Raw genomic sequence first — 22,720 nt, 5'->3', positions numbered from 1 at the left:
ACTGCTTTCCATATTGGCTGCACCAATTTGCAGTCCCACCAGCAGTGTATGGGTGTAACTTTTTCCCCACATCCTCTCCAACATTTATTGTTAGTATTCATAATAGCTGCCATTCTGACTTTGGGCTTCTTCAAAACAGACTTTGTATGGTATTTATCTTTGATTTCTAGCACCTGACATTTACTTGGTAGGTGTTGACCATGACTAAGTGGAAGCTTAAGATGAAATAAAATAAGGTTAGCTTAATGTATTAATACTGTCTCCTAAAACATCATGGTTAAAGTAAAACTACACTATTCTCCTCCTTACTGTATGTATCTTCTTTATAGTCTGGACTTTATGTGCTGTTATCATTAGTTGTTTGGTGCCTCTGAAGCCTATTAAATGAGTAGAATAATGACAAAGAAAACTATGCAATATTTCTGATAAGAAGTTAAGACATAGCCTCTGAGAATTGTTCTCATTCTGCACAGGGTACAGTTGATGAGAGGCAGATAATTATGGAGATCCACAGACTGAAGCTCCGTGTGTACAGATATGCCCAGATAATAAGATAGTGTTACTAAGTACTGTAAGCACCATGTATGTCTGTTATGGAAATTCAGAAGAACTTTTAATTTGGATGAATAAGAAAGGGTTGTGCTGGGCATGATGGCACACACCTATAATCCCAGCAGCTTGGGGGAGGATAGAGTTCAAAGCCAGCCTCAGCAATGGCGAGGAACTAAGCAAATCAATAAGAGTCTGTCTCTAAAAAAAAAACAAAATAGGGATGGGGATGTAGCTCAGTGGTTGAGTACCCCTGCCCCCCAAAAAAGAAAGGGTTATTTGGGTGGTTTGTTTTTCTGAGAAGTAGTGTAGAGAGTAGGTTTGAAAGATAATATGAGATTTCAAGGAACACTGATGGAAACAAGCTGATGATGGCAAAGGCATATGTAATATTAAAATAGAAGAGTCGTCTGGGGAAAGAGGGCCAGGTTTGGGACTTAATTCTATAGAAAATTGCACATAATTCCACTTTGATCATTCTAAGATTTATTTTCCTATGATACTTTCCCAGAATACCAGAGGCCAAACAAGGTTACTGTTTTTAAAACTACACTATTCTGCTCCTTACTCAGAAGTTGATTATACAGTCCCCCCTGTTTTTTCTTGCATACTTTTTCTTTCTCCTTCTTCCTGTTATATGTCTACTAATAATTTTTCTTCCCATTAGTACCTCCATCAGAGTTAAAATCTCATGAGTCTGTCTTGCATACTTACCAGCAGCTCTGTAGAAGATCTAGTAAAAGGAAAGAGCATTAATATGGACTTATGAGATTATGATCTCTGCCCCTGATAAATAGTTAAATCACATTGATTTAGACTATCAGACTAAAAAGACAGATTCATATGTATCAGAAAAGTATAAAATAAGTACATTTCTGAGAAAAGCATATTTTTAAAAATATAGATGCCCTTCAGTGGATGAATAGATTTTTTTAAAAAGTGGTATATATACACAATGGAATTTTACTTAGCATTAAAAGAGAATAAAATCATGGCATTTGCATGTAAATGGATGGCGTTGGAGAAGATAATGCTAAATGAAGTTAGCCAATCCCAAAAAAACAAATGCCAAATGTTTTCTCTATATAAGGAGGCTGACTCATAGTGGGGTAGGGAGGGGGAGCATGGGAGGAATAGATGAATTCTAGATAGGGAAGAGGGGTAGGAAGGAAAGGGAGGGGGCAGGGGATTAGCAAGGTCAGTGGAATGTGATGGACATCATTATCCAAAATACATGTATGAAGACTCGAATTAGGTGTCAACATACTTAATATACAAACAGAGATATAAAGTTGTGGTATATATGTGTAATAAGAATTGTATTCTTAATCAGTGCTGGCAACTCCAGGTCCTTGACTATTTATTTACTACTACTTTATAAGTTCTATGAAGTCAAGAATTATGTGTGTGTGTCTTGCTGACCATTATATTCCTATCTTGTCTTTACCATGGAAATATTTTATAAATATTTTATAAGTAATTAAGTATGATCAATAGACTAAAACACATTCTTTTTTACGTAAAAAAATTTTTATTTATATATGACAGTAGAACACATTACACTTCTTATTACATATATAGAGCACAATTTTTCATATCTCTGGTTGTATACATAGTATATTCACACCTATTTGTGTGTTTGGATAGTAATGATCATCACATTCCACTATCATTAATTACCCTATGCCCCCTCTCTTAAAGCACATTCTTATACATGTATGTGTGTATGATATGTGATACACATACAAATCTATTCAATAAAGTATAATTGAAAAGTCTCTTTCACACATTTACAAGTTAACAAGTTATTTGTAGATTTTTAAAGTATATCATGCACATTTAACTGCGTTTGATATAAATGAGTAAAATACCTAAATAGTTGGGATGAGACCAATGCACAGTATGAATTTAGGGTTTACAGTCTCGTTAAAATAAACCCTGACATAGTAAAGTTGCCCTGTTCTGAGGCAGTTTTGAGTCAGAAAGTCTTGATATATTTTTATTATTTATCTTTAAAGAAAAATATAATCTTGAAGGATGTCATATGACACACCTGCATTTGCTTGAAACCTGGTAGCTTGATCAATTGATAAGATAACTGGGTCATATGTTAAGTTTTTTTAAAAACCAACCCAAACATAGATCCTAATAAAAAAATGTTACACATTTCCTTTTAAAGGCTGAGAAGTATTTCTCAGGGCTCTTAAATTACCATATTCTGATACCAAGGGAAAATAAAATCTGGAGTTAGAGGCTTGTTTGTACTTAGAGGGTTTTCCGGACAGGAAGGCAGTCTTGATGCAATGTAGTAAGCCACAATACCAGTGGGGCATTACAGGTGAAAAATCTGCAGCTGTACCCTTCACCACAATGTATTACAACTGTACACTGAAATATTTCCTGTACAGAAATAGAGTTTGGTTAACTTTGTTTCCCAAGAGCAGATCACATTAAAATGTTATAAAATCATGATTTCCTGCATTTGAATACTTGTGGTTTCTCAACTGGTTCCAATGTTATAAGGTTTTTTGTTTTGTTTTGTTTTGTTTTTGGTGTGACTTCTATTAGTTGAAGATGTATAGAAGCTTTTGTTTTTCTAATTCAAAATCAACTAATTTGCAGATACATACAAAAAGAAATATAAGCAGAAACACTGGAGACTGCAAACATTTATATCTCATTTGATCTCAAACATTTGATCTCATTATTAAATGTTAGACTTTTACAGTGAAGTAGAAACAAAAATTAGGTTCTATGATCAGAATGTTATTTTTGATTATTAACTACTAGAAAATATCTTCACTCAGTTTCCAGACAGATACTCATTATATAGAATAAATGGAAACTATCTGTCTCCTGTTGATAAATGTAAATAACTGATTTGAAAGTTTTAAAAGCTTTGTTTGTTTAAAAGGACATTTAAACCTTAATACATTCGTAACTAAAAACCCTAATTATTGCATAAACTGTTTTTTTTAAGGTTATGGCCTATATATTGCTATTCACTCATCCCTATTTGTACATATTTGCCCCATCTCTTTCATTCATTAGAAATGTCTAATTCATGCTCAGATCTTACTTTCTGTTTTTCAGCTATTCACTTACTCTCCTCCATCATCAATTAAAAACTCTTTCACCTATCTACTTCTCTAACATTGTTAGAACTCCATTAGGGAATATATTTGGTCTTACTACCACCTTGACATTATTAAAGTACAATATACATACTTTTACTTTGCTACTAAAATAAAATGTAACTTTATGGTCAAAATAAGTGTTTCACAATTACTTTAAAAGGTTACCTACTAGAAGCTTTACATTACAAAAATTACACATACCCCAGCCCCTGGGGGATATGTCAAAAACAATTAGAGGAAATTAATTGATTTTAAAATTTCTTGAGGCAGTAGAAAACAGCTGGGGTAAACAATAGTCTAACCAGAAAGTTTAAAAGGAAAAGCTGGGTAATGAGATGTCCACAAGAGCTTTGAAAAGCTCTAATCCATTTCTGAAAAATTAGATGGATGTGTTCATTCACAAGACTATGTAAATATTCAGGACTCTGTGCATGCTCAAGAAAGCCCTGAAAATGGCCTACACTCTATCTTTAGTCTGTCCTTAAGACTGTTCAGGCAGGAAATGAAGTCTAAGGCAGAGTTGAATATATGCCCAAATATCTTCAAAGGGTCCTATAGCAAATAATTGGAGGTTTTTTAGTTTCAGGTCTTTAAGGAGGTCTCTGTCTAACCATTAAGTGACCACTAAGCTCATGAAGTGAAGACTTCACTGGCTATACAACCTATTTGTCAGTTTTGCATTACTATAACAAATACCTAAGTTGGAACACTTATGAAGAAAAGAGGTTTATTTAGTTCATGATTTTGTAGTTTCAAGGGCATGGCACTAGCATTGGCTCAGTTCAGATTAAGGGCCTCTCGTCTCATCACATCATGGTGGATGGCAATGGAAGGAGTATGCATGGGAGCAGGAGATCACATCTCAATATGGGAGAGACCAGGCTCAGGCATTTATAAAATTTGTCTTGAGAAAACTAACTAGTGTACCACAAGGGAGAATTTTATCCCTTTTGAGGGCTTGCCCCAGTGACCTAAGGATCTACCTCTAGGCCTAACCCCTCAAAGATTTACCAATTCCTACGTTGTCACAGTGGAGACCAAGCTCCCATTATGTGACCCTTCACAGGGACAAACAACATCAATATCATAGCAACAATAAATATCAGACCTTACAAAATTAGTTCATAAATATCAACAAACAACAACTAAACCAAATGGCAATGATGATAAACCCTGGGGAAGGATCAAAATCTGATTTTTATAATTTTCATTGTTTATAAACAAGTTATAAACAAGGTTTATATTAAGCATAGTTAATATCATAAAATTTTACATAATTTAAAATATCAAATTTCCAACAAAAACAACTTATGAGTGATACAAAGAAATAAGGAAATGTGGCCCATGTAGAGAAATAAAACAAGCAATAGAAACTGTTCCTGAGGAAGCCCGGATGTTTGACTTGCTAAACAAACATTTTAAATCAGCTATGTTAAATGTGTTCAAAGAACTAAAGAAAGCTGTCTGTAGGGGGATATTGGAATGTGGTCTGACCAAATAGAGACTATCAGTATAGAGAAGTACAAGCTCAATATCCCTTATCCAAAATGTTTTGGATGTCAGACTTTTTAAAAAAATATTTACATACATGTAATGAGAAGTGTACAATATCTTTCATAATTTTGTGCACTGTGTTTGCTTCTGTTTTGACTACAACCCATCATGAAGTTACATGTGGAATTTTCCACAGTAGGTCAGCACTCGAAAAGTTTTATATTTTAGAGCGTTTTGGATTTTCAGGTTAAGTATGCCTAACCTATAATAATTTTAAAAAACAAGTAGAAATTCCAGAGTTGAAAAGCATAATAACCAAAATAGAAATTCACTTGGAAACTAAACAGGAGATTTGAGCAGATAAAAGAAAAAAATCAGAAAATGAGTCAGTTGAAATTATTCTGAAGAACAAAAAGAAAAAAGAATGAAGAGAAATGAACAGAGTATCAGAGACCTGTGGTATACCATTAAGTGTACCAATATATGCATAACTGGAGTTCCAAAAGAAGAGAGAATGGGAGAATAAAGAATATTTGAACAAATATTGACTGAACACTTTCATCTAAATTTAATGAGACATAAAACTAAGAAACCCAGTGACCTCCAAATAGAATAAACACACCTAGACAAAGAAACTTGAAAGCAATAATAGAGAAGTAACTCATTACATATGAGGGAGAGCAATAAAATTTACAGCTGATTTCTCCTCAAAAACCATAGAGGCCAGAAGACAATGAGATGACACAAGTGCTGAAAGACAAATACTTTTAATGAGGAAAAAGCTTTCCAGATTAAAGTAACTATGAATCACTTGAGATAAATATCAAAAATCAAAATGTAGTCTATATCATTTGCTTTCTAAGAATCCACTTTAAAGAAACCAAAACTGGAAATTATAAATAACACACCTGCATCTATTTTCTTTAATCTAGAGATAATTGAAGAACAGTATTTACAACCAAAGACGTGTAACTTACTAAATGTATAATTCTGAGCAGATTACCTAACTTATCTGAGCCACAGTTAACTTATCTGAAAGTGGAAATAATATTTTCCTAAGATAATATATAAGAAAAATCTTTGTAAAGTGTAAAGGGCTGTTCAGAAGATAGTGTCTACTCCTTTTCCAGCTGCCATGATTATTGCTATTGTTACTCCTAGAAGTGCAGACAGTGATGGAAGCTGTGCTTTCCTCTGTTATAATCACCTATTGACTTGGCATTTTGCAAAATCTAGAAATATGGGAGGAATTATGAAGGTACTAACTTCTCCTGCAGCCAAACTTCAATAACTTGAGTCCAGAAAGGAAAGCCTGCCTTCATATTCATAAACTCTACATGGGCAGCTAACTTGTGTGGTCATAAGACCAAGGAAGGGCGAATGAAGCAGACTGAAAGAATGAAGCAGTTGTTAGATCTCTCCTCTGTATCCATCATCTCTTTATTATGGACATGTCAACAAGAAAGATACTTTCTCTGTATCATTTTCCTAGGTGGTTTAGTGGGATTGAATGGGAAGGAGATAATCGCCTCACTTCAGCAGCCCCTGCATAAAGAAATTAGAGCTGTTCATCCATGAGGACAGATGGCCAGTTGTAACCCTGCTAATAGCCTTGGCAGTACTACTAAGTAATAAAAACAAATTAAGTGCCAAAATATCCTTTGTACCAAAAATATTTTCAAATGGCCAACACACATGCAAATCCTCCCAAATTAGCCATCAAATGGAAACAAATTGTGGAATAACATTTTAAATGCAAAAATAGATGTGCTCTTACCAACTGGCAGATATACAACCTAAAATATATTCATATGCAAAGACCACATATGCTTAGAGTACAGTTTATTATGTATGGCTGGCTAATTTTTTAGGCCCTGTCAAATAATGGATAGGAAAACAAAATGTAATAAAAAAAATATATAATCTTGACAGTCATTTGAAATGTACCATGTGTTACATGTGGAATGTTTTCCAGTGAAACCAATTTACTTGTTCCCACTTCCCATGACTCAGTACTAGATATTCAGGCTTTTTAAACTATTTTTTGGCAACCAAACTTTCTTGGAATAGTCATCTTTCCTTCAAGTTATTCAGTACAGGCATTAGTAATAAATCCTCAGTTATAGATATGTAACTAAAGATCATTCCTATCATCTCTTTCAAACCTAAAAGCACATAATAAAGTTATTTTAAATAGATCACACAAAATAGAGCCCAGAATTTTCTTTGTGAAAAATTAATTGCTACCATATGAAGCTGTAAGCATAATATGACCACATTAGATTTTTAGTTTAATTATGTCACTACTAACCTAGAGATTATCTGAGCAATGTCAACTTGTAACAGAAAGACAAAAGAAAATTAGGACACTAAACATTTGTTAACAATGAATGTGACAGCAAAAATAACTTGGGCGAATGAACAAGTAAATATATAAAAGACCTTTTTTAGAATAAAATAAGGTGACATTGTTATCTTTTCAGCAACCATCTTAATTCATTCATTATTATTATTTTGGGAGGGGGGGTGGGAGCACTGCTGGGGAGTGAACCCAGGGCCTCCTCCATTCAGTGCAAGTGTTCTACCCCCAAACTACATCCTCGGCTCATATTGATTGATTTAAATGGTATTTATTAAAAATATACTATATACTAGACCTTGTACCATGAATTTATTGGAGAAATAGTTCTTTAAGATACTGGTCTGAGAATACATGGCATTGAAGCCAGGCTTAAAGAAGTAGCAGTAGGCTACTTCTGCCCCTCCACACCACTGCCCTTCCACCTCATAAATCAGAATGCAGTTCCAACACTTCCTACTTTCCTAGTCAGCACCCAAACTATAAAATGTGTCCCTTCTTATTTAGATACTTATTTGAATGCCTTTCTTTTCCAGTCCTACCAACCTCCCTCTTCTTCTACCTTCCATACCCTTCCATGGAGCCCTCTGGAACACCTACTCTAAGGTTATTGAGCTCCCTAAACCCCAGCCTCCTCTTCTTCAAGCATTTCTTCTGCTTTAGTACCTTAAATAAAATTGTGTGTCTCCCGTGACCCTATTCACAGCAATATGAAGTGTGGGAGCTGTTTATTTTCTCACATCCCTTTTCTTTAACACATAAAGGTGTTCTCTCTGCTCACTGGTGCCACTTTGCCTTGACTCTCTACCCTACTGTCAAATCCCTGTTTCTTTATGACTTGTCCTGCCTAACCATACCATCCTCACCCTTCTTCATTGTTGCCTTCCACTGACTTTTAGAACACTGGTTCTCATTCTTTAAAGTCCTTGACCCACAGCTTCCATCCTTCATCTCACTGCCAGCAGCATCCATGTTAGTGACCCAGCACAAACCCTGCCTTGCTCTCATCTTTCAATGATCTCCTCCATTCCTATTCACTCCCACATGCAAACCCTGGATCTTGTCATCATCTAGTGTTTTTCTGCCTCCTAAATCATTTGTTGCATCATCCATAACAGTCTGTCATAGCCAACTGCCTGCTTACTCAACAATTTCCACTATAGTTGTTCTTTAAACTATATGTAAACCTATGTATCGTTCCCTGATTTCTCCCTATCCATTAACTTGCTGTTTTCATATCATCTTTTAATGAGCTTATATTCTTAACTCATCATATAAAACATTGTCCTGCAAATAAATACCCTAAACTCAATGCCTGTCCTTTCCATTGTGCCCCACTAACAAGAGGCAAAGGCTGGATGATCCCACCCTCTAGCTGTGTATCAGCACAGTTAACTCCCTCTGGCTATTCTCCAGAATAGCCAACTTCTTACTCAGTGTTTCCATTAGAAAGGCTGATTGGTGCCTCCAACTCAGCTTGTCCAAAGATGAACTCATCTTTACCCCACATATACCACAAACCTACTCCCTAGAGAAACAAATCAGACTTTTACCCATTTCAGAAATGATATCAGTGTCCACATCATTGCTCATGCATGCAATTTGGGAGGCATCCTTGATAATTTCCTCTCACTTCTCATATCTGATCAATCAACTAGACTTACTAATTTTATATCCCAAGAATCTTCAGTGCCACCAGCCATACTCTAAGCTATTACCATTTCTAGCTCAGAGCTCCGAATTGGTCTTATTGCATCCATACTTAACCTTTTAAAATCCATTCTCTACAATATTCTGAATCTTTGAAAAATGTAAATTTAACTATATCACCTCTTTATTTAAAACCCTTAAAGGCATACAATAGACCTAAAGATTTAAAGTCCTCCTTAATTATACTTTTTAAAATGTAAGTTTTATTACCCTCATTTTACAAGTAAGAGAAGTGTGGCTTAGGTCGTTAAATAGGTTGCCCAAAGTCATAGAGCAGTGATTTAAGTGGCAGACCAGAATGTTATCTCTTGTAGAATACCAGTGAGGTTTTTTTTTTTTATTGTAGATGGAAAAATAAGGTAATGTGAATATTATCACCTATATTATTTAATTTTATAAATTTATGGCACTCTCTCATATATATATTTGAATGGATGATTGAATAAAATTACCTTTAAAATGCTTGTTATACTTGTTTTTAGCATTTGTTTTTAAATGCCGAAGATAGTATATATTCTTATGATAGGATAAAAAAGGGTAACTGTGTGACTTGTAAATGTACTTTCAGGTATAAATTTGTTTTTAATAGGGATTTCATTTGGAGCAAATTTATTAATACCCTTTATTAACCAATGAAAATAGGGTACAAAAAGGAAAATCCTGACAAACACTAATATGTATTGGGATATATTTCTGTACTAGTTTTCTATTGTTTTCTGAAATTTCAGAGTTGTCCAACTGTAGTGTATAACCATAGGGTCAGCCTTATACAAGTTGTGAACTAAATAAAGTTTTTCTTTAGCTTTCCTGCACATTTTTGAGCTCCCACAGTTCCTCCTTCCCCCAATTTGTGTTGGTACTGTCCATGTTCATTGGCTTCCCATAACACTTTCCAGTGTGAATTTTCCTATGTCATAGACTAATTCCAACACCATCAGAAGTTAATAGTACTTTTTCCTTAAGGTCCTACTCTGCTTTACAGTATGACCGCAACTTTTCACTAGCTATTGTATATTAATTCTAATATAGAACTTCTGGAGTCAATGCCAGGGTCAAACTCTTTTTTCCTCTGTAATCTGTCCACAAAAAGATTATGTTGAACATTCCATTCCATTATCAGTATTACAGAAAAATCATTAGTTATTAGTTACTTTTTCTAAACTCATTTACTTCTTCTACTGAGATTCTTTTTTTAAAGTATTTTTTTAGTTGTTGATAGACCTTTATTTTATTTAAGTATTTATATGTGGTGCTGAGAATTGAACCCAGTGCCTCACACATGCCAGGCAAGTGCGCTACCACTGAGCCACAGCCACAGCCCCACCACTGAGATTCTTATATTGCCAATTAGAGGTTCATACCTCACTTCCCACATCTCTTCCATCCTTGGTTAGAAGTCTCTTAAAACAAAGAGCAGGATCACTAGAAATCTAAAGAAAAGTTAAGCAATGAAATTTTTTACATTATAATTATAGTATGCATAGAAGGCTAGTTTGACAGGCATGCAGCAGAAAATCATATGGAACCTACGGTTATAATATTTCCAAACATTTGAGTTTGAGGTTTGTTTTTTTTCAGACAACCTATTGTTAGGAAACAATAAGCAAGACTCTTATGACTCACCTGATTTTAGTTACAACATAACATAAAGCTTCCTTCAGGAGAATTCTTCAAGCATGAGGAAGATAAATAATAGATAATATTTCTTAAGGTCTTTAATTTTTGCAAAAATTACTGTGTGCAGTAATTTTTCTAACCTGGCAGTTTTAATTTTGCAAAAACTCCTATGTACAGTAAATATGTACAAACACACAAGATATATAATATATGTATTTATAGAGAGTAGGTCTATTAAAATCCTTTTTTTAAAGAGAGATAGGAACTGATGTTAGAAAAATTAATTTGCTCAAGAACTTATAAATGGAGATAGGATTTGAATCCCAGTAAGTCTGACTGCAAAGTTCATGTTTTTACTTTTGTACTTTGTAGAGATTCTTTAATGTGCCAAAAATGGGCTGAGTTTGTATATATTCATTTATGAATTATTCATTCAGCAACTCTTTTTGAACAGTTGTTGTATGTGCTATCCCATGTGCTATAAAAATCCAAAGTTTAGCCAAATGGAAATCATTCCCTCAAGGAATATATCTACCAGGGAAGATACCTTGTATAGAAATAAGTGTAATTTGAGGTATATAGTGATAAGAACTACGAAACAGATTCCTATTTTTAAATTTTGGCATTTAGAAAGGGGAGAGTTTTTCCATCTGAAGAGGTAAAAACACCCAGAGAAAGGTAGCATCTAATTTAGTCCTTGATAAATGGGAAGGATTTAGACATTAGACAGTGAGAAACTAGAGTGTACAGGGATTTTAGATTGAGAGAGAATATAGGAATAATTACCCAGAGAGAGAAAGAGAAAATTATGCCATGGATAGCAAGAAGGAGAATTTCAAGAAATGATAGCTAAATACAGAATACTATGAGTATGTTATTTATCAAAATCCAAAACATGTGCATTTATTTTACTGTACTGTTAGTCTCTTACATATATTTGTTTTGTTCTCCCTTCTTCCATCTAGCATCTCTTCATATATGAATGCTCACTCACTTTTTAAAGAAAAGAAACTTCATTGTAAGCGGAAGTAAATATATTGCCACTGAAAGATTAAGTATCAAGAGGATCTGAGGATATATCTCTGTATTGGAGCACTTGCCTAGCATGCATGAGGTTCTGGGTTTGATACCTGGCACTACCAGGGTAGGAGGGGGCAGATCGGTTATTTAGGACAAAAAGGTTAAGGAGAAATCTGTTCACTCAGGAAACTTTTTTGAGATATTATGTTTTCCAAACTGTGTTAAGTGCTCACAACATATTTTAAAGTCATATGGACTTTTTACCCTCAAGAGTCTCAGAGTCTAGTAAAAGAGACAAACATGTAAGTCAGGAATTGCAGAGTATAAGGAGCTCTGTGATAGAGTGGACTAGGAATAGAGATGACACAAGAGGCAGTGATCAGCTCAGGGTAGTCATTAGGGAATGCTTCTAAAAGGAAGCACATATGAGACAAGTGTCTTTCTATCTGTTTCTCCCTCTATTTTTTTAGTTGTAGATGGACACAGTACTTTGTTTTAATTATTTATTTTTATGTGGTGCTAAGGATCAAACCCAGTGCCACACACATGCTAGGCAAGCACTCTACCCCTGAGCTACAAACCCAGCCCCTCTCTCTATTTTTAAGATAAATAGGATCAAACACCATGTTTTTGTTTTAAAATTAATATTCTTAAATATAGTAATATATACTGGGTATCTTTTGTGTTTGTATATAGAGATATTCCTTACTCATTTTAATGGTTGTATAGTAGTCCACTTTGTAGATCTAAAACTAACCCCCATTGATATTTGAGTTGTTTCCAATTTTCTAATACACACAATATTATATTTACTCCTGTGTATGTAAATATGTACAATCACATAATATATGTATTTATACATATATATGCATACACACACCCTTGCATTGGAATCTATAAAACAGATTCTTAGAAATATACTTCCTAGATAAAAATATAAGCATTTAATAGGTATTGCTAAATTGCCCTCCAAAAATACTGTGTAGGAGAATTTTCCCACACCTGTACAAAAATTGAAACTATTAGTCCTCTTAAACTGCCAAATTAATAAATAAAAATATTACACTATTATTTTCATTGATATTTTTGAGTATTAATTGAGTCCCTTTTCATGTCTACTGGCTGTTATATTTCTTCTGTGAACTAATTGCTGTTAGGGTCTGGGGTTTTTACCTTGTGCAAGCTCGTAAGTTATCTTGTTAATATTTCATGTATGCTAGCAGAAAACAGAAGACTCTTGGGTCAGAAAAAAAGATCTTTATTGCTTTTGGCACAGTACACAGCATGATCATCATATTTGCACTGGTTCCTTCTTGCTCCCCAAGTCCCACAAGTTGATGCAGAAGGGCCCAAGGGGGATGCTATGTATACAATAGATATTTGGTACAGTTAAGGACCACGGAGCTTAGCAGGTGCATTTCTCTCTTCTGTATGCTTGCTTATCCCTTTGTCATTGATTTATAAGAGCTCTCTGCCATTGGAACAAATATTCCTTGATCTGTCATTAAATATTTCCTCTTATCCCAGTAAGCTTTTTTAAATTTTATTTTAATCAATCATAGTTTTTCTCCATTCATGCATTTCATTGCATACAAAGAAATACTGCCCAATTACAAAAGAAAAAAAGAAAACACAGAAACAAAACAACAACAAAAACACTAACAGATATTTTTCCCTCTATGCTTTCATTTTTTTAGCTTTTACCATTGTCATCTTTTTGGAATTTACTTTTGTGTAAAGAATGATGTAGGGACTATTTTGTTTTCACCAAATGACGAGACAGTTTCTAAACCACATTTTCCATCTGTCGCCAGCTTATTTGAAAGAACATCTTCATTACATACTAATATTTCATCTGTACTTACCTTTTCATTCTATTCTTTTAATTTATTCATATGTTGCTACTCCAGCCTTATCTTTTAATTTTCATGGCTTTAGAGTACACTTAACACCTTGTAGGACTTGTCACCATTATTTTGCTTTTATTCAGAAAAATTTGTCTATTTTTTGTGGGTCTTTTAAAAATAAAAAAAATAGAGTGAGATAACTATGAAAAAAAATTCTAAACACCATTGTCTTTTAAAAATTTATCCTCCTTTCAAAGTCTTAATATCATAACTTCCATGAATGTTTAATTTGCATTTCAACATATACAAAAGCTTAGTTCCTATTTATAACTTGTAAAATTTTCTTTACTCTGACATAGGTTCCTTGTAGTCTGGAATACTGGGATGAACTCCAGAAGGTTTTTGTTGCATTTCGAGAATTTAGTCTGTCTGAAAGCAAAGTTTGTGAACTGCAGTTGCCGGACATCAATCTTGTGAATGACCAGAAGAAACTGGTATCCTCAGATCTTTGGAGAATTGTCTTGAATAGCAGCCAAAACGGAGTTGATGACCAAAGGTAACTCAACAAAAGACAAGAGCATTAGTGGAATTAGGCTGGGAAACAGTCTCCAAATTATCTTTTCTTATCTAGTGACACTTGGTTGTATCTCAGCTGCTTAGCACCTGCCTGAACTACAGATAAGGACCAGGAGGAAGAAAGATAAAGTCTGATGTTTCACAGTCTGTACTAAAAATCCTGTTTAACTAATAATACAGCCCTGTGAACCCTTCCTAAGAATTTATTCCTTAAATATAAGGAAAAAATACATAAAAGCAAACTGAAAAAAATAAATCCAGTCATCCTGAAGCCAAAAATACAGAGAAAAAGAGCCACATATACCTCAATAGACTTTTAATGGCATAGTAATCAGTATGTATAGAGATAACCCTGGGCATTAAAAGGAAGGTTTAAGTAAATTGGATTCTGTCCTTCTAAAACGTAAATTTTGGAAATATTTCCATCTGGAATGGTTTTAAGAAATTTAAAAGACAGACCTACAGACATTAGGAAAGCTTGACTAACCAAGTTCAGAGAGCTAAAGTTTTGTCCAGCTATAAAGTCAGTTTGACCAAAGTGAATCTCAAGAGCTATAGAATTCAAGTATTCTGTATCATTGTCTCTGGAACTTCCTCATTCCTAATAGACATCTGGTTAGTGGTAGATAGGGATTGGATTATACCCATTTCCATTTTTTTGCCTGTATAACACACGGACTGACTTAAGGTAAAGAAAATGGCTTCAGCAACCTATTCTACAGCATCTCTTCTAATTTACACACCCTACCAAACTTTTCTGCTCATGCTTTCATAAAAGACAAAAAAGTAAACTACAATATTGGAACAGTTTTCTTGAATAATATAGTATTGTGTGTACAGCAAGACTGTTCATTGCTTTCAGTGTCCTACCTTCCAATTTTGCAGTTGGGTTGGATTTAACATTATTTTATTCCTTTTGTACAATTTGTTTCCCCCCACACAACATTCTGACTCTAATGTAGAGAAAAATATTCACCATTCCAATACTCTGCAAATCAATTATTTTCTCTTTTGCCCATATGTATACACATGTTATAATCATAGCACATCATTTTGTATTAATTCCTATTTTATATTATAAATAATTAAAAATGCTTTTTCTTTTTAAAGTGTTTATTTTAATTAATTATATGTTAATTGAAGAATATTTGGAAAGTAAATAACACCTCCTATAATCATACCACACCAGAGTAACCTCTTAACATTTCACTCTGTAACCTGAGTCTTTTTTGTTGATTATTACTTTGTATGTTTATGATAGTGATGTGCTTTATACTCTATATATTCTATTTCAAGGTCATCTGAGCTCCTTAAAAGTCATTATCTTCCTAGTATGTTACCTAGTAATACACAATTGGTGAAAATATATTAGAGAAGTAGGATCTTGATTTTTACCCAAAGTATTGCAGCAATAAAAATAACACCAATCCTACGAGGAATTAGCAGACAGATAGACTGCTTTTTCTAAATATGAATTACCTCATCAGAAATGAGGAAATCTCAGAGAAAGTAGAGCTATAGATAATTACATTGATTTTTCAAACTCTGTGTTACATTAATAGTATCAAGTTAGAAGTAATTTCTTGATTTTAATTATGGAAGAATGCTTTTTTCATCACTGAAAGAACCATTTTGGACAAGGTTAATTCCTCTGAATCTGAAACATTCATAACAATTAGTTTTGTGGTAAGCTTAGCTCTATTGAAATGTGGAACCTTTAGGAGACAGAAATTTATATAGACAACCACATCCAGGATGCTTTTCACCAAGATTTTGACTTTTTGATCACATATCTTTTGTCCTTGCCCAGTATTTTAGATTTTTTCTAATATTTCACAATTTACCTTACTTTTTTTTTTTCCAGTTCTGGGAATGGAGCCCAGGGCTTTATACTCAATAGGCAAGTGGTCCACCTCTGAACCACATCCCCAGCCCTTCAATTGATCTCACTTTAAATTGTTTAGGTTAATCTATTCTCAGGTAAAAATTGACATTAGAGAAATTGAATTAGAAGAGTTAGTTTAAAAAGCAACATAATAAAATACTCTGAAGATATTTTTCAAAAGGGATAAAAAATTTCATCCAATTTCTAGAAAGAAAATATCAAGGGACTAAGTTATAGTAGCTCAGTGGTAGAAGAAATGCTTTGAATACACAAGATCCTGGGTTTAGTTCTCATCACCAAAAATCAAAAATAAAAGCAAAAATTGCATGCAGACAGAAGCTTTTTCAGTTACTGTCAGTATGTTCTGTCACATGAAAAATCTAAATGTATACCAAAACTTGTCACTTTATGATCAGAGATTGTCTTTTCATAAGTAATATTTCCAATGGCTTGAGAAAGATGTGCATCAGACTATTGGATGTACTGGAAAATGCTCATAAAAAATAAGTTAAAATGAATTTCTTTTTTTTTTTTTTTAAAAAAGAGCCTCTTGCCTATGATTGAGATGACATTCCAACAGTCCAACAGTGTAGGTCTGCAGCCACAATGGTACTAGCCTCACTGTATGTATGTAAATAGAGGTAAATATAACAGAATTCCAAACTAGAAGACCTGGGCTTAAGTTCTGACTCCATCACAAACATGGTATTTGACCTTGAGAAACAGATTGCTAAGCTGAGAATTTGAAGAATAAATAGGTGCTACAATGAGTTCAAAGTATGACAGGGAACCTTCAGTACAAAAGGCTGAAGACAAAGAGTCAATCATTCCATTCCACTATCTTTAACTAATGGTTTGCTTAACTGTACTAAACAAGGAGTTGATAACGATTTCTGGTTCTTTGGAGATAGTATTTGCAGTATAGTCAATGTTGTGCTTCAGTCTTAGTTTCCACAATACTATAGATCTCTAGGAACCCACCCGTTCTATTTCCTGTGCACTAGACTAGGGCAAGAGACATAAACTCTGGAACCCTCCTGAGGCTATCCATTTTAATTACTTATCTTTAATTCCATCATGGATGTCTTTGGTCATACTTACTGCCTATTGTAGAACCTCAATAAGCCCCCTTTACCAGTCAGTCCCTGTCAGGATGGCAGCTCAAACTGACTCTTTTTACAAGTATGGAGAGGTCAGGGGATGGCACAGTACCTTGTGACTAGGAACCCTGGGAAACTACCTCACTTTAGGCCTAAAAAGAGCCAAGTGAAAGAGCTCTTACCCAAAACTCTCAGAGTGGGTATTTGTAGCTACTTTTGGTAGAAAGACAGCCATGTACAGAGATCTGGCTGAGAAGGAGCCAGGAAAATGTACACACTTACTTCACTGCCTTCTTGCCTTCTAATCTGTGGGTACATTCCACTGATTAACCCTAAGGACAAGCAAGAGGACAAAATAGCTTGTTGATGCAGTGCAGAAAGGTCCTTCCCAAGGACAGAGAAGAATGTGGAGAAGGGTAGAAAGTAGATCTAGATAGCAAACAGAAGATGCCCAGCAAGTACACATGGACTTAATTGCAATTTACAGTTTCTTACCCAGTGACTAACTCTCAGAAAAAATAGAAGGGAGAAGGAGTCACGGTCCTGCTGTCAGACTTTGAGCCATGCTGCCCACTTCCCTGGGTTTCCTATCAGGTGTCTTCTGATGAATCAGAACATCCTTTGTTTCCCCCTTTACGTTCACTTCCAAATAACCAATTTCAGAAGTACTTATTTTGGCTGCTTAACATCACACAGATTATAGATATACACCATATATAACAGTAATAACCACAATTTTTATGTATATATCCAGTTATACTTGATTATAAGTTGCTTGATGATAATGTTACACTCTGTTGATCTGTCTTTGGCATTTCATTGCCTGTATTGCCTGTATTGCATGGCTATCTTCCCACAACTTTAAAACGTGAGAGCAAATGCCTTATAAGGACTTTCTATCACCACCCCAAAAATGCTGATTGATGATGGGAGTCATCTTGGAAAGAGAAATGACTTAGGGTGTGTGGTTCTTCCCTTATGTGATGAAAATTGAACATCTTGTAAGTTTTTTGAAGTGCTTTCATCTTTGGATGTGACAAAAAGCAGGAAACGAGTTCAGTAGCATTAAGCACATTTACATGTACACTTTCTTCTTTCCCCTCCTACCCTCTTAAGATCCCATAAAAGAAGTCACTGTCCACTTATCTCCCATAATCATTGAGACAGTGACCCACATCTTTTGTATGGGAGGAGGAACTGGTTTCATTTCTAAAAGCACTGACCCTCACAAATACAGGCAATGGAAGAGAGATCAATGATTGCTAAGTACCTAAGTTTCTCTCTCCACCTTCTATGAGGAAATGACTGTGGCCTCCAGGTGCTTCCCCTCTATTCGGCTACTCAAATCCTCTTTTATATACACCAAAATTTGGGGGGCAACTTTTCTATTTTAATCAAAATTTGAATGTTGTAAGCCATTTAGACATAAATCTTGACATTTGGAATTGCTTTAGACACCTGTGTTTCTAGTCATACAATAATATACTCCAGGATATATCCAGAAAAGTTTTATTCTTTCCTAGGGCTAAACATGAATTTCTGCCTTTCTTCCTTGGCAGTTTTTTCCCCAAGTATACTCTTGAGGCCCTTGACTACTTCCTTTTAGTTAATGACCTAAGTCTACACAGGAATCCTGCAGGGGTTTGGTTCTTTGCCACATAGTCTTTGATACACATTCCCTGAAGTACTTGGTATCCCTCAGGTCTCATTTAAAGTTCTAGGCTGATAATACTAAGAATGTCTCTGTATCACGTTGCTTATTCTAAGAATCTTGGGAGATATTTCTACATCTTGTGTGTGCATTCTCTCTTCTTCTCTCTAGCTAAATTTAAAGGAACTCTTTACCTGAGGACCCATTTGAAGTTGATTTTCAAACTACAGAATACAGTCCATTAGTGGGTTATGAGAGAATTTAGCAGATTGCAAATGAAATTTTTTAATAAAATAGGATAAAATAGAAAAAAAAAGACATATGATTCCACTTACATGTGGTCCTGAGTAGTCCATTTTATAGAGACTGAATGTAAAATAGTGGTTGCTAGGGCTGGAGATCAGGGAGAATGGGGAGTGATTATTTAAGGGGGTATAGAGTTTCAGTTTGGGAAAATAAAATGTTCTAGAGATGGGTGATGATGATGGTTGCACAAAAATTAATGTGTTTAATGCCACTAACCACATACTTTAAAATGGCTCAAATGATAAATTTTATGATACAGTAACAATATAAAATATCAGTATGTGTCATCTTTTTGGAAAACTCCCCTCCCATTTTACATGTGTTTACAGTGTTTCAATAAAGGTGTATTTTTTATGTTGGGGAGGGTTAAGACATTTGAGAAACTACAACTGTAAGGACCAGAGGGCATGTGTTATGGCAAGCACACACTTCCTCCCATGTCTTGTCATCTGTTTGTGACTCTCCCAGGATGAACAGAGCAGTGTTAATACAGTGAGCAGGAGAATGTTTATGTGAACCATTGTTGAGAGGCAGTGCCCATTGAGATAATTTTCAACAGTTATCCAGTATTGTACCTTGTTTAGACAGCAAGGAACAGGATTTTTTTTCCTATTATTAAATGCTAGCCATTATGCTAAGTAGTACGCAGTGTCTCATTTAATCTCAAAAAGTAAGTCTAGTTACTGTACTCATTTTACAAATGGGAAAACTAACATTTAGCCCAATGAAATAACCTACCCAACATTAAGTGCAGTACAAATGATCGCAGGGCATGTGTTTTGACACAGGTTCTCTCACCCTCGTCATTCTTTGTTGAGCCTGTATGCTCTATTATGCTGTATAGTAAAACTTAATGCCACAGGAGGATCCAGAAAACAGCTCAGGTCTTCATCAGTTGTGTCACACCCCTGCTGTGTTGTAGGGGTTCATCTCAGATGGCACACAGGGGTGAATCTTTAGGGGATATGCCTGGGTCCTCACAGTGCCATTAAGGTAGATTCAATCTACATCTAAATGTAGGCCACCAGCATAGCTGATAAGGTGCCCTTGAGCTAAACTGAAGTTATATGTGGATAAAACTCCCAGCATTCAGAATGTTTCATTGCTGAAAAAAAAATTGATTTTGCACTGAACTTACAATGGTTGAACAAACTCCTGGATCTTGAGCTCTATTACTAGAGGTCTTGCTTCTAGGAGCCATTTCCCACCATGTTAGAAGTCTTTGGCCTGAAATTGACCTGTTTTGAAAATCTTTTTTGGAAAAAGGAAAGGGTTGGAATATAAATACCATAGGCTGAAATTTTTTGACTTTTTAAAACTTTCTTCTCTATTCTGCCTATTGTATATCTCATTAATGTACACTTGTGAGAGTTCTCTATCAGGTCAAAGTCCACTGTACCTAATGCAAAAAATTATAAAAATTTAGCAACTATAAGTTTCTAGAAGGTCATAACTCATATTTATGACTATTTAGTTCTTTCTCACTGAGATCTTTTCAATTCTTATGTAAAAGGTAAGCAGATAACATTTTAGCATGTAGTGGTAATCAAATTTATAGTATCAGAAACTTACAAATGAACTGATTCAAAGTACAGTTAAAGAACATTCACATTATATATTCCATGTTAATTTTATGTTTAAGAAATGTTTATTTTTGATATGTCTTAAGCCTAAATTTCTGAAATAGATTAACCTAGTAACCATTTTAGTCAGAATTTCAAGATTGAAGAGAGTATTGCTGATCACATGAGTATGATTTTATTATTTAGGAGTTACTATGTATACTTTAAAAATTTCTTTCTAATATACTGATTATGTGTTTAATCTAGAAAAAAAGTGAAGAATTAATCAGTTTGTTTTAAAGAAGATTATGGCAGATACTCATGATGTTTTCACAACCTTTTCTAATATGTTATAATATCTGCTGATCTCTACAGATAAAAAAAATAAACTTGGAAAATGTTGTGGTGCCAAAAATTGTAGTTGGCAAGAAAAATGCTTCAGATAAACACCTCAAATTGTGTTTTAAAACTGATCTGTAGAACTCTTGCCTCTATTTTTAATAATATTTTTACTAACTTTGTACCCTATTTTTTACAACATCTTTAGTATAAGGGAAAGAGCTCAAATGTGTGAACAACTAATACAGTTTACTGTTTCTGAATAAATAAAAATTAATTTTACCTTGCCAAGGAAATCTTTTATTTGAAATTCCATAAAGTCCTAGAAATGTATTTAAATTAAATAGTGTGCCCACTTATAGATGTTTTAAGAATATCTTAGCTGCATTTTTGTGTATAGTATTTAGTTAGTAACATATTGCCCCAGAGTTTGTATTTTCTTTGTGTGCTATGGAGATTTACTGGCATTGCAATAAATACCACCATATAACTAAAAACACTTTGAGGTTAAACAATTCAGTAAACACATTGGAATGCTTCTAGCTTTCATTTTCACCAACCTTTTTCATAACCATTTTCAAAACCCATCTGAAGATTCACACCTCAGAGAATCCATTGTGATTCATCCTATGCCATTTCAAGTTCCTCTTAGGTATCCACTCTGTCAGCACTTTGACTCTCCCATTTCCAGATGATGTTTTATAATGTTTGCAAACATCTATGAATTGGGTATCACCAGTTAGATTATGAATTCTTTGAAAAACCAAGAATGTATCTCCCTAGTTTTTCCTGGCATAGTTCTCTCAAATATACTATAAATCACAGTGATGTTCTCTAGGCTCCTCATGGATTTGTAAGTCAGAACTATAGAGCAAATTCAATTGAAAAGGCAGGAATGGAGATCAGGAAAGGGGCAGCATCTATTTATTGATCCACAATTAACAGTATGCATCTTGTTCTCCTCCTTTACTCTAATCCCCAGTTCTCATACTCCCACTAGCACTAATGCAGTCTGTTCATGCTTCCCATGCACATACCAGGAGCTATCCTCTTGTGGATGCCTTCAATACTCATGTAGTCATACCTACTTGTATGAAATAATGTCAAGAGAATGAGCAAGTGAAGAGAGGACCCATGCAATATTGTCCATGAGACCCTCATTCTTTGGACATGGTCATAACTTTTATGTTATCTAGTACAATATTCACTGGGTGTTCAATAAAGAGTACTGACTGACTCATGGGAATATGAAGAAGTAGAGCACTGATAATACTGAGGGGTTTTTTTTAAACAATTTTTTTAGTTGTAGATTGGTACAATGCTTTTATTTTAGTTATTTATTTTAATGTGGTGCTGAGGATCAAACCCAGTGCCTCACACATGCTAGGCAAGTGCTGTACCACTGAGCCACAATCCCAGCCCAATAGATTTTGGAGAAGCAGAATCATGCTTTGAATTGTGTTGGTCTTAAACTAATATGAGAACAAATTGTCCATAAGTTTTATAAATGTATGGAGAATAAAATTAGGTTGGAGCTAGGTCATTATGACCTGAAGGAATCCTTTGAC

General features: G+C 34.5%; 1 protein-coding gene across 6 annotated transcripts in view; it reads left to right on the top strand.

Annotated features, from left to right (window-relative positions):
* Positions 1 to 22,720, top strand: part of Vps13b (vacuolar protein sorting 13 homolog B) — a 757,361-nt gene that overhangs the window by 639,880 nt on the left and 94,761 nt on the right. For all 6 annotated transcript variants that reach the window (XM_071602212.1, XM_071602213.1, XM_071602214.1 and 3 more), the window contains one exon: positions 14,093 to 14,289. In XM_071602212.1, the coding sequence (XP_071458313.1) occupies positions 14,093 to 14,289 (197 nt within the window). The remainder of the gene's footprint in view (positions 1 to 14,092; positions 14,290 to 22,720) is intronic.

The sequence above is a fragment of the Marmota flaviventris genome, chromosome 15, assembly GCF_047511675.1.
Source record: "Marmota flaviventris isolate mMarFla1 chromosome 15, mMarFla1.hap1, whole genome shotgun sequence".
NCBI classification, from domain to species: Eukaryota; Metazoa; Chordata; class Mammalia; order Rodentia; family Sciuridae; genus Marmota; species Marmota flaviventris.
This window is presented reverse-complemented; position numbering and strand designations above follow the sequence as displayed.